The sequence below is a fragment of the Heloderma suspectum genome, chromosome 17 (assembly GCF_057233095.1).
Source record: "Heloderma suspectum isolate Gila_16-S chromosome 17, 16-S_ref, whole genome shotgun sequence".
NCBI classification, from domain to species: Eukaryota; Metazoa; Chordata; class Lepidosauria; order Squamata; family Helodermatidae; genus Heloderma; species Heloderma suspectum.
Window position 1 is genome coordinate 10,048,358 of NC_139474.1, and position 13,169 is coordinate 10,061,526.

A 13,169-nucleotide genomic window follows, 5' to 3' on the forward strand; every position below is an offset into this window, starting at 1 on the left:
CATCCCCGAAACCCCGCCCCTGCAGTGCTCTGATTGGTCACAAGGGACTTGGCCAACCAGAGCCGCAGTTAAGCTTGGCTCTTCCCTACCACCATCGTTTTTTGAATTTGCCACGTGGAGGCGCCCAAGGGTATAAGTACCAGCGCTGGGAAAAATCTGCCCTTTCTTTTGGTGTTTGCTTTCGTGCGAGGAAGGTAACGAAGGGGGGGGGGGGACTTAAAAAATAGTGATTGGGTAGATAATTGGAGCTTTTTGTGGCCTGGAGGGCGGGGATCTATAGTGGTTCTCTGATGTCCTGTAGAATGTAGCCTAGTCACATTTAATTTATGGATGCAACTCATAGAAGCCACGTAGTTGTAACATGGCGTCTGAAAGGCCTCGGGTGGCTTAACTCCTCTCCATGTCTTCGGCCACTTCAGTGGACCGCGTGTGTCTAGATCCTTTTGCTGAGAAATGTGCACGTGGAAGAGAGTATTCAAATCTATCCTCCCAATTCCCCCGACCCCCGGGAATGCAGGGTGGCCTTGAGCCGGTCGATACCTCTAAACCCAGCCTACCCCCCAGGGTTGTTGTAAGGAGATGTCACTTCTAAAATGGCTAAAAATGGGCGGGAGGGAGAAGGACCACCCCTTCCAAAATAGTTAAAAGGGTGGGGGGGAGAAGGAGGCTACCTTCCAAACTGATTAAAAATAGCGGGGGATGAAAAGAAGGCAGTACAGTCAGGGCCAGAAATATCGGAAGAAGGATAACTGTTTTGGCACTTGGCCTCTGTACACCACCACATTGAAGCTGAAAGGAAACACACCCAGATGGGAGCAAAGTCAGGACTTTCAGCTGTCATTCAAGGGGTTTGACAACAGTGGGGCACTAACCATCCAGGAAGTACAGCCAGTGGCATACACACACACCCACCGTTGGGGGCTCATAAGTAATGGAATGAATGGCTGACAAGCAGCTGCATGGCCAGGTGTGGCCTGTTTCCTGGGTGCCCCATGACCAATCAAGCAGATAAAAGGCCTGGAGGTGATTCTGAGTGTTACATTTGCATTTGGTAGCTGTTCACTGGAACCCCCAACATGAGGTCCAAAGAGGTGTCCTTGTGAGTGAAGGAGGCCATCATTAGGCTAAGGAAACAAAATTAACCCATCAGAGAGCAAAAACAGTGGGAGTGGCCAACACAAACAGTTTGGAACATCCTGAAAAAGAAGGAATTAACTAGAAAGCTCAGCAACAGCAAAAGGCCTGGAAGACCACGGAAGACAACTAAAGTGGATGACTGCAGAATTCTGCTCATGGTGAAGAGGAACCCTTTCACAACATCTAGGCAGGTCAAGAGTGCTCTTGCGGAGGTAGGCATGTCATTGTCAACATCTACAGTCAAGAGACAGCTTTATGAATGTAAATACAGAGGCTTCACAACAAGGTGCAAAACACTGGTAATGCTCAAGAACCGAAAGGCCAAATTAGCCTTTGCTAGCAAACACCTAAAAAAGCCTGCCCAGTTCTGGAATAAGATTCTTTGGACTGATGAAACCAAGATTAACTTGTACCAGAATGATGGGAAGAGAAAAGTATGGAGAAGGAAAGGAACAGCTCATGATCCAAAGCGTGCCACATCATTTGTCAAACATGGTGGAGGCAGTGTTACGGCATGGGCATGTATGGCTGCCAGTGGAACCGGGTCACTGGTGTTTATTGATGACCTGACTGCTGATAAAAGGAGCAGGATGAATTCTGACGTGTATAGGGCTATACTTTCTGCTCACATTCAGCCGAATGCTGCCAAACTGACAGGACGCCGCTTCATATTGCAGATGGATAATGACCCAAAACATACCCAAGAGTTTCTGAAGGCAAAGAAGTGGGATGTTCTTCAATGGCCAAGTCACAGCCCAACAGAGCATGCTTTTCAGTTACTGAAAACAAGACTGAAGGCAGAAAGACCCACAAACAAGCAGCAGCTGAAGGCAGCTTCAGTAAAGGCCTGGCAAAGCATCTTGAGGGAGGAAACTCAGCATTTGGTCATGCCCATGGGTTCCAGACTTCAGGCAGTCATTGACTGCAAAGGACTTTCATCCAGGTATTAAAGGCGATCCTTAAGTTTGAAATGTTGGTTTGTTCCATTACTTATGAGCCACCAACGATGGGGGGGGGGGTATGCCACTGGCTGCCCTTCCTGAAAGGTTAGTGCCCCACTTTTGTCAAACCCCTTGAATTACAGCTGAAAGTCCCAACTTCGCTCCCAACTGGGTGTGTTTCCTTTCAACTTCAATGTGGTGGTGTACAGAGGCCAACTGCCAAAACAGTTATCCTTGTTCCAATATTTCTGGCCCTGACTGTATATCTTCATCACATGCTTGTGACAGATGGGATGGCCGCCTCCCATCTTGCTCTGGTTTGTGATCCGCCTGAGGGCATCTGTCTGGCCCCTGTTGGAGACAAGGAGCTACGTGTTTGGCAGTGCCTGACTTTTTAGTAACCTGTAGCCCCTACGCAATCCGTTCTGTGGCGTCTAAGATAATGGATCCTGCTTCTTGTCATTTTCTGAAATGTTTAGATTCTGCAAAGATGAGTGAGCTCACCGTCTCAGTGCAGTGCCTCCTTTTCTTGGCAGGCCCGGGTCTTGCAGTGCCCGGCTCTGTAATGTCCGGAGGGAAAGGAATGCCCACTCAGTGTTCTGTCTTCGGTGCCAGCTGCTTCGCCATCTGCTGGTTCTATCCTCAAACACTGGGACAAAGCTATATTGCCTTTTCTGTTCAACATGCCCCTGCACATGGTTGTAGCATATTATGAAGCTACCTTCCCAATCAGATGCCCTCCAGATGTGCTGAATTACAGCTCCCATCATTCTTGGCCATGCAGGCTGGGGGTGATGGGAGCTGTAATTAAACACGCTTTGCAAAAACGAGCTGGTCAAGAAGGGGCTCTGTTTCTTACAAGTAGGGGACAACTTGACTGTACCATTTTATCAGATTTGGATTTCTTACAACTTTCTTCCTCCACAGGGATTCTGACCAGATGAGTTATGCCGCAGGATCCTAAAAGCATGATTTTTACAACTCCACCCATATGAAATGGAAGGCTTCTAGGGGCAACTTCTAAAGGCTGTTGTAGAAGAGAAGAACAGAGTCCAGAGCTCTGAGGCTGGCATGGAGAATAACCTAACACTGCCCTTCTCCAATCTCATGCTCTCTGGACATCTTGGACTGGAAATTATGGGAATTGCAGTCCAAGGTGTTTGAGGGGCAACAGGTCAGAGAAGGCTGGTCTTAAGAATTCACGGGTTGTCCTGTCCAAGGATCCCTGGAAGCTTTGGCACACTTCTTTCTATATCTTAGGGCTAGCTCCTACCCCATGTGCCCCGAAGCAGTAACAATAGAATTTAAGCTCCCTCAGTGGTCTCCCAAACCCATTTCCTTCCCGCAAAACATCCAAAGCTCTGCCTGCACTTCTCCTGTACCTAATTTTGCTTCCCATTATCCTGTTGATACCTCCTGAAGGTTGTCATGACTTTGTGGTTATGGAGGTGGCTATTCTTGCCATCCCTGGTTCACTAGCCTTTCTAGCTTTTTGTTTTCCCACTTCTGTAACTATTTTAGGCCATCTTCTGATATGCCAATGTCTAGTTCACTTGCTGATGTTCTGCTAAATGTTCATTGTTGATACTTAACTGAAGGCCTTTAGCTCAGTGTTAACCACAGTCCTCTTACTTCAGAGCAGACTCTTATGGCTGTCCCCTAAAAGCTTTGCCTTGTTAAAGCTGGGTTACAAGCTATTGTGTTGCGTAAGCTCTGTAAGGTACCTCTTAAAGTGGTACCTCTTGGCAGTATCCAATAGCACTCCTACACAGAGTAGGACTACCATTGGATTCTGCCCTGCTTCATTTCCCTGAGACAAGGCAGTTGTGTATGCAGGCTTTTCCCTCCAAATTTTCACTGCTTTCCTTAGTTTCCTCTGGGCATCCAGTACCTGCTTATACCCCACCGCTCCTAACTTGTTGGTGCCTAATTGGATAAATTCCCAGTTTCCCCCTCCTGGTCATTTTGGATAAAGAGGATTGGGAGACTGTTTCACTTATGTTATGTTGAGAGATCTTTGCACAATGCTGTTAGTATGTAACTGTCTAGGACAGGATTATTTAGTATTGTTCATTTCCTTTTACTGCTATGTATTTTCCCCACTCTTTGTTATTTTAAATAAATCTTTATGATTTGAAACCCAGGTGGCTAAATCTTTTGCTTGGTTCACAGATCTGTCCCACCTAAGTGCTAAAGCTGTTTTGGAGCCTGCTGCAGGCTTGGAAGGCATGGCAAAGGGAATTTATATGGTTTTATTAGTGTTTTTACCCTGCCCTTCACCAAAAGAAGTTCCCAGAGCAGTGTGCAAGGATCGGTCAATTAAAATAGTCCTTGCACTCAGGTTTACAATCTAAAACAGGTGATCAGTGGACTTCAACTCCCAACGTTCTTGATCATCAGCCATGTCGGTCAGGGCTCCTGGGAGTTGGCAGTTCCAAATATCTGGAGATCTTTCTTTTGCCCACCCCTGATTCAAAAGACGGGACCAGAAAGGAAAAGGGATTGGGAGGGAGAAGGAAAGATGCCAAAGAATGGCTGCAGTGAACAAGAACTCTTGAGACAGGTGCTGAAGGGAACGAAAAAAACTTGGAAGCTCCTAGCTTTCTGGAAGAATGTGGTAAGCAGGTGCAGTTACATCACAACCCCCTTGAAGGAAGCCTGATGTGAGAAAGGAGATTGAAGGCCTTCAGGAACAGGGGCATCAAGTGTCCCCTTCCACACTATGGTGAGGAGGTGCTACAGGCTTGTGAAAAATTTGTGGGAGAGGAGGGGATGACTAATCTTGAGGACGGTAACTTGTAATCCTTAAAGCAGCTGTGTAGGATAGACAAGGATCATTCTCAATTCCAGATGCTGAGGGAAGGATAGAGCTGAAGTGCTGGTCTGCCTGAGTCCTGCTTGACCATTCCAGGGCAGAGGCGAGTTTCAAAATGGGGGACTTCTCATGTGTAGCTCACTCTCAGCCACAGTGGTAAACTAGTTCTGTGAATTAGGGTTCCTTTTGAAGAAGTTACTATTCATGATTCTCCATATGTATGCCTAGCCAACAAACCCAAATGTGAGGTCATCAGCGTTGGCCACCATAGGTCCACAAAGGAGCCCCTGCACATTGTGTTCACAAAGGCCAGTTCAATAGTGGCAAGAATAACATTGAAACGGCTAATTTAAAGATTAAAAAACAAATTGACATATAGACTGGGTGGGGAGCCCTAGGCCCATAAGCCAAATTCAGTCCTCCTGGGGTCCCTAGTTAAGAGCCATGCTGGATGACACCAAGGGCCCATCTAGTCCAGCATTCTGCTCGCACACAGTGAGGAAACCCACAAGTTGGATATGAATGCAATAGCACCCTCCCACTCATATTCTCTAGCATCTTGCCTTTGATGCATCCAAATTGGTGGCCATCACTATGTCTTGTGGAAGTGAATTCAAGTATGTGCTGTGTTGACAGCTGCACCACCATTCTGATTACCTATCTGAAGGTTTTACAGCTTTTGCACAGCCCCCACCCTTCCCATGTATTTGAAAAGGTTGAAATGCCCCTCGTAAGGCTTAATTGCTGGTGTAAGAGCATCAAGCTCAAAGCTGGTGGGATTTTAGCCCCTCCTTTTTTGCCTTTTGCCCTGCCCACCACTGGAATGCAGTTCCCAAGAAATTCAAAATTGAATTCAGCTCCTGGGGGGAAGGCCTTCCAGAGCCCCAAAAGAAGGTAGAAAGTACCTCAGCATGGAAGATTTCCATATCAGAGGTTGGATCCATGGGGTCCCTAGGTATGGCTGTTTGCTCCAGGTGCTTTCCACTCTGCAAATCCTCTGAAGTAGCAGAAGGTAGCATGAGATGGGAGAGAAGTGGTGGGAAAACGGGGTTAAAGCAAGCCATTGAGTAACAGCACCTAGATAATTTTGCAAAACGCAAAAGAAATGCTCTTCTTTAACAAGGAACATTTCAGTTTGCAAGGAGAGCGTTCCAGAACTTTTTATTGGAGCTTCATTGCTGCTGTTCGTGACTCTAAAGACAAATGGGGCCTAGAAAAGCGCTTCCTGTCTTGGCAGGCAAATAAACCTGCTGGGACTTTATGCCAGATCTCTTGCAATATGCTGCTGTGTAGCAATAAGGATGTTTTAATTTCATTAATTTTGTTTCTAGGCTGCCCAATAGCCAAAGCTATTTTGTCACAATGGGTGGGTCACAAAAATTACAAAAACATAATATAAAAAACTTTAATGTATAAAATGTAAAGACAAATCAAAACAGCTAAAAACAGTTACAAGGCTCTTCAGTTCCATGAACAGAAAGCTTGAATAGACAGAATCTTGCAAAACTGAAGAGATGCAGGAGTTGCATATCCCATCCTTTTTTTTTTTTTTTAGCCCAGTGCAATTATTCTGAGAGAGTTTGTAAGTTTAAAGTATGCTGTCCCCCCAGACCATTAAGCAAGCTGCACTTTAAGTTTAAAGTCCCAACCCTTAAAAAAATAAAAATAAAAGGTCTCTGATTGTGTGGGGCATTTTTTCTAGTGCCGTGCCAAAAATTTCTCCCACATTTTTTTTCAACCATTCTCATTCAACGTGATAGAGAAGAAATAGCTTTCAAAAAGAAATTCAATACTGAAGGAATTTTGGAGAAATTCTCCAAAATTTGGGTTGAGGTTTCTTGGGCTTACCTTACTTAGGAGGTGGCTGTGGAGTGTGCGCAGCCTGTGATTCCTCAGCTTCCCACACTTCAATTAAAGCCCAGGGGAAGACTTCGAGAGGTAATTCTTCCCATAGGGCCTACTCAAACCAGAAAGTGCGGGTGGCCTGGGACGCTAGCAGTGATTAGGTAAGCTCAAAAACAGCCCCCAACATAAATTATCGACTGTTTTGAGAGTGAGGCAGAACAATGGAAGCCCCTTTCATGGGGAAAGAAAAGTTTCAGGAAATTGGAGGACAGATTTTGGCACAGCGCTAACTTCCCCTCATCCCTGGAGCTTGACACAACATTGCCCCCCACCTCACCTGCATTTTGGTGGATGCAAAATGGGGGCCGGCCTGCCAACACAGTTGACGTTATTGCAGCAGAAAATCCTCAAAAACCCTTATCCACCCCCCACCCCCAAAAGAAAGAAGTTGTGCTGCAGCCCCTACCAGTGGTGAGCCCTACCTGTGAGAAACTTGATGAAACTGCCCCCCTAATTTCTCTGCCCACAAACAGGGTGAAGACTTTTGAGAGGCCATTTGTGCACAGCTCTGATTTTTTCCTCTATTCCAGATGCACCAAACAATGCAGAATGGCATTCCTTTCTTCTCTGGGGACTGTCCGGACACAGAAGAGCCCATTCGACATGGAGGTAACGTCCCTTGCCAAGAAATTGCTGGAGCCATTTTTTACTGAAAGTCTGGGGCAGCCTTCCCACAACCTGATGCCCTCCAGGTCTGGACTACAACTCCCATAATTCCCAGCCAGCATAGAATTATGGGAGTTGCAGTTGCACGCATCTGGAGGGCCGCAGGCTGGGGAAGGCAAGTCTGAGGTATAAATTGTAGGAAGAGAAGCCTTAAGCAGTCTCTGGGCCAAAGGCCATTATCTGTGGCTTTAGGCACCCGTTCTTTGCTGTTACATGTCCGAGGCTGACCTCCCAAACGACCTTCTTGCCTTGATATTCTAAGCCTGCCAGAGGGCAACTATCCTGAGAGAATCCCTACAGCCAAATTGTAGGTCTGGAACTGGTCATTATGAACCTTGGAGCACTAACTCAAAGCCAAACCAATAAACACTCCTCCATTTTGTTGGTATATACAGTGATCCCTGTTCCTTTCCTAAATCTAATAAAGCTGGCAAAATTAAGTCTCCCTTCTCATCTCTTGCCTTCCATAGAGATGACAGTCCCTGCCCGCAGGCTTACAATCTAAAAAGTCACAACACACAAGGAAAAAGGGGTGGGGAGGGAAGATGAAAAACATGAACTCATCTTTCAGCAGGGCTGATAGACTGGCCCTGTTTCCCCCTCTCATCTCCCTCAGTATAGCTTGCTGGAATGGCTGGTGGTGATGACAGCTGAGGGAGGAAAAGCATTGATGGGGAGGTCTTTCAGCAGGGCAGGTAGAATAGCCCCATTTCCCTCTTCTTCTTTTTATTTATTTATTTACAATATTTATATGCCAGTCCACATCAGAAGATTTTGGAGCAGTGAACAACAAAGATACAAGAATAAAACACCAGGTTAAAACATTTAAAACATTTTTTTTAAAGACAAATTCCAATACGGTCAAATTTAATAAACCACTGCTGGTCACGCAAAGAAGGCCTCTTGAAACAACAGTGTCTTCAGGAAGCGCCAGAAGGAACTTAGCACTGGTGCCTGCCTGACCTCCAAAGGCAGGGAATGCCACAGGAAGGGGTCCACCACACTGAAGGCCCTTACCTGGTTGACTCCAACCAGGCCATGGGTCCATGTGGCACCACCAGCAACATGCCCTCTGATGACCTCACTGACCGGGCAGGTTGGTAAAGAAGGAGGCACTCTCTCAGGTGGAGCCCTCCTTCCTTAGAGCCTTCGGTGGTCCTCCATTGTCTCCTTCCCACCCCTTGCCAATCGTCCGCTGCCATTTTTCTCCCCTCCGTGGGGAGCTGTCTGCACATGCTCAGAATGTTCCAAACACAATAACTGGCAAGTTGGTCAGCATTCAGAGTGTCTTGAGTGGAGCACTGTGCCTTGAGGCTGTATATGGTCATAATCAGCTCCTGCCCACCAAGCCAGTCAGGGCAGGCTTGTTAATGCATGCAAAAATGGGCATCAGCAAAGGGCACCCAGGAGCCAATCACAGCTGCCTTAAAAACAGACAGATAAACTGCAGGTGTGAATACATGGGCTTTGCATAGTTATGCTTTCTTTGCTTGCTCTGGCCAGAGACAGCACCACAGCATGTACTGAAAGCCTCTATTTTCCTTCTTTTAAAATAGTTTTTAATGCACATTTCAAGATTTGGGGGGTGGGGGGCACAGAGAGTGAGTGTGTTTGTGTGCCTCTGTGTGCAAGAAAGAGTTTGACTCTGGTGATTTTGTTTGTGGAAAGATTCTTGATTTCTCTTGTTTGGTAATGAAAATTGGGTTACGTTGCGTGTTACCTTATTTGCATTGGTGGTCAGGAATTTGAGAGCTAAATTTGTTGCTCAGCTGTGAATGTTCCTTCTGTTTTTATAGCTATGCTATAAAATTATTGCTGCTACTTATGGACTCAGAAGCGGAGACTGGAATGAAGCAGCCACCACAGTCAAGGTACATTGCTTTGCTTTCTGGGGTACCCTCACTTTTATTTAATTGTTGTTTTTTTAATTTCAATGTTTAAATAATGTTATTTTTGAAGCTGCTGGCCTGGGTGAGTGGGACCAGCCATGGAGAATGTGTCCTATGCTGTTGCATTCATGTCCTGCTTGTGGGTTTCCCATGGGCAGCTGGTTGGCCACAATGGGAACAGAGTGCTGGACTAGATGGACCCTTGGTCTGATCCAGCAGGGCTCTTCTTATGTTCTTATGTCCTGTCCTCACCAAGCTCTTAAATGCATATTGATTTTTCTCCCCATTCTCGTTTTTTTCTTCCATTTTCGACCCCCTGCCCCATTTTCCCTGTCTATGCAGTGGGGGTTGCTGCTGGGACGGAAAAATGTAGCTCCACGGTAGCTTTTGTATGAGTCTGCAGATACTCTTGCTGCCACCACCAATTTGCAATCATGATCTTGCCCTCAGCTTCCCTTTTCTTTGCAATGGAAGTTGTTGCCGGGACAGAAAAATGTGGGTCCAAAGGGGTGCTTTTGTATTAATGGGCCCATTCCCATGTAATGGTGGCAAGCATGCGTAACCCAAGATTTGCCACGACACATGCTGGGTACGTTCCACAGCCATTTTGCATATTCAACCTCCAATAGAACTGATCAGAGATTGCTACCTGACATCTGAACCTGGACACTATAGGTTAACTGTGGGTTAAACAACCCACAGTTAATTTAACTGCTGATTGTAGGTTAACTGTGGGTTGTTTAATCCATGATTAACCTATAGTGCCTGCCTGCCTTCAGCTGCCCTGCCCTCTACACCACCAGCCCCATCAGGCATAAGCTGTCACTGCATGCCCTCTAGCAGGGCAGAGCTGTGGAAGGTGTAATAAGCATACAATTCGGCAAGGAGAAAAAAACCCAGATTTTGCCAAAAAATGAAACGCAAATTTCATATCCCTCATGTTTGTAGAAAAGACCTTGCAAACGTGTTAACAATGACCAGTTCTTAGATTTGAGACATTCCTGTTTCTATTAGAACAGAGAAACCAGAAGGAGGTGGACATCCAAAGTAGATCACAAAGAAGAGAAACAGGTTCCCAGGAGGCAAAATTAATTTATTGTAGGAAGCCCAACACATTTCGGCCTTTTTCTTATTTTTAGGCTTTCTTCAAGGGGTAGAGAAAAAATCTGCAGAATTTTGTCAGCAAAAGATTGTGTCCTGTCTACTGTTGACAGAGTTAGAACAGAGAGACATACCTACCCCAAATATATTTCTTGAGGTGCTTGAATCGTGGTGTGGTCAAAATGGACAGTGTTACATTTCTTTAAGGAAAACCAATTAAAATGAACGGTGGTGTCATCGTTCAGGTGGGAGTGGTATATTTCATGCTTCAATGGAAACTCAAAGGGCAGGAGTAAGCAACACTTCTCTGATGTCAGACTTAACTAGTGAATACTTTCAGAGGGAACGGGAGGCCAGGTACGTTCTGTGCAGTCGTGATGTGCAGCACATTCATTTACATGGAACACGTTTTCTGCCCGTAACACCTCCCTAATGATCTCGAACGTTCTGCTGGCACATACAGCTGGGTTTTCGCAGGAAGAGAAACACGCGCGACCTCTGCTGGCAGGCAGGGAGGTCACTGTTATGCAGAGCATGATGGGAAAATAGGTAGGTTTATGCAAACAACACGCCAACCACTGTTGGCAGAGAAATTGACGAGATCGAGAAAATCCACAATTTTTAGCTTAAATTTCCTACCAGGGGGCTGCTAACCTGGATTTTCAAAGAAGGAATCTTGTCAGAGTATGTTCTCTGGAATTACAACTCTATTGATTCTGGTGTGGCGCTGAGCTGTCTGGAGGCTGGATTTGCTCTCTGTACCCGGCAGACCTCTGGAAAAGGAGTCTGCCCTGCCCTGCTCGGTGTTTGGTATTGCTTTACAGCCTTTTGGGTAAGATGAAATGCAGTATCTTTTCTTATCAGTTTAATATCTGGTATGTTCTCTATTGAACATTAACATCTTGGGTATCAGCAAACTAAAATGGACAGGCATAGGCAACTTTAATTCAAGTAACCATCATATCTACTATTATGGACAAGAATCCCTTAGAAGAAATGGAGTAGCACTCATAGTCAACAAAAGGGTGGGAAAAGCAGTACTGGGGTACAATCTCAAAAATGATAGAATGATCTCATTACGAATCCAAGACAAACCATTCAACATCGCAGTAATTTAAGTCTATACCCCAACCACTGAGGCCGAAGAAGCTGAGGTTGATCGGTTCTATGAAGACCTACAACACCTTCTAGAACTAACACCAAGAAAAGATGTTCTCTTCATCATAGGGGATTGGAATGCTAAAGTAGGAAGTCAAGAAATCACCGGGATAACAGGCAGGCATGGTCTTGGTGTACAAAATGAAGCAGGACAAAGGCTAATAAGAGTTTTGCCAAGAGAACACGCTGATCATAGCAAACACTCTTTTCCAACAGCACAAGAGATGACTCTACACATGGACATCACCAGATGGTCAATATCGAAATCAGATTGATTATGTCCTTTGCAGCCAAAGATGGAGAAGCTCTATACAGTCAGTAAAAACGAGACCTGGAGCTGACTGTGGCTCAGATCATGAGCTTCTTGTTGCAAAATTTCGGCTTAAATTGAAGAACGTAGGGAAAACCACTAAACCATTCAGGTATGACCTAAATCATATCCCTTATGAATACACAGTAGAGGTGAGGAATAGATTTCAGGGATTAGACCTGATAGACAGAGTGCCTGAGGAACTATGGACGGAGGTCCGTAACATTGTTCAGGAGGCAGCAACGAAATCCATCCCAAAGAAAAAGAAATGCAAGAAAGCCAAGTGGCTGTCTGATGAGGCTTTACAAGTAGCTGAGGAAAGAAGGGAAGCGAAAAGCAAGGGAGAAAGGGGAAGATATACCCAACTGAATGCAGAGTTCCAGAGAATAGCAAGGAGAGACGAGAAGGCCTTCTTAAATGAACAATGCAAAGAAATCGAGGAAAACAACAGAATGGGAAAGACTAGAGATCTCTTCAAGAAAATTGGAGATCTCAAGGGAACGTTTTGTGCAAAGATAGGCATGATAAAGGACAAAGAAGGCAGGGACCTAACAGGAGCAGATGAGATTAAGAAGAGGTGGCAAGAATACACAGAAGAACTATACAGGAAAGATCTGAATGTCCCTGATAGCCATGATAGTGCGGTCACTGAACTTGAGCCCGACATCCTAGAAAGTAAAGTCAAGTGGGCCTTAGGAAGCATTACTAACAACAAAGCTAGTGGAGATGACAGTATTCCAGCCGAGCTATTTAAAATCCTAAAAGATGATGCTGTTAAAGTGCTGCATTCAATATGCCAACAAATTTGGAACACTAAACAATGGCCGCAAGACTGGAAAAGGTCAGTTTACATTCCAATTCCAAAGAAGGGCAACGCCAAAGAGTGTTCAAACTACCGCACAATTGCGCTCATTTCACATGCCAGCAAGGTGATGCTCAAAATCCTACAAGCTAGGCTTCAGCAGTATGCGAACCGAGAACTACCGGAAGTACAAGCTGGGTTTCGAAGAGGCAGAGGAACTAGAGATCAAATCGCCAACGTTCGCTGCATCATGGAGAAAGCAAGAGAATTCCAGAAAAACCCCTATTTCTGCTTCATTGACTACACGAAAGCCTTTGATTGTGTGGATCACAACAAACTGTGGCAAATTCTTAAAGAGATGGGAGTACCAGACCACCTTACCTGTCTCCTGAGAAACCTGTACGAGGGTCAAGAAGCAACAGTAAGAACCAGACATGGAACAACA

General features: G+C 45.5%; 1 protein-coding gene, 1 non-coding gene and 1 pseudogene across 3 annotated transcripts in view; all 3 read left to right on the forward strand.

The window, feature by feature from the left end:
* Window positions 1-158: 158 nt before the first annotated feature.
* The window catches only part of UQCC3 (ubiquinol-cytochrome c reductase complex assembly factor 3), a 35,763-nt gene continuing 22,752 nt past the window's right edge, over window positions 159-13,169 (forward strand). The window contains exons 1-4 of one of the 2 annotated variants that reach the window (XM_084824401.1): window positions 159-194; window positions 3,006-4,803; window positions 7,329-7,407; window positions 9,261-9,335. In XM_084824401.1, the coding sequence (XP_084680527.1) occupies window positions 7,348-7,407; window positions 9,261-9,335 (135 nt within the window). In that variant the 5' untranslated portion in view covers window positions 159-194; window positions 3,006-4,803; window positions 7,329-7,347. Of the gene's footprint in view, window positions 195-3,005; window positions 4,804-5,703; window positions 5,849-7,328; window positions 7,408-9,260; window positions 9,336-13,169 lie in introns of those variants that run through there. The other variant, XM_084824400.1, reaches the window with a different exon arrangement.
* On the forward strand, window positions 2,598-2,738 carry LOC146334434 (small nucleolar RNA SNORA57). Its single transcript, XR_014786390.1, has one exon. It is a non-coding gene; the product is annotated as a small nucleolar RNA SNORA57 (small nucleolar RNA).
* On the forward strand, window positions 11,267-11,376 carry LOC146334435 (U2 spliceosomal RNA; annotated as a pseudogene).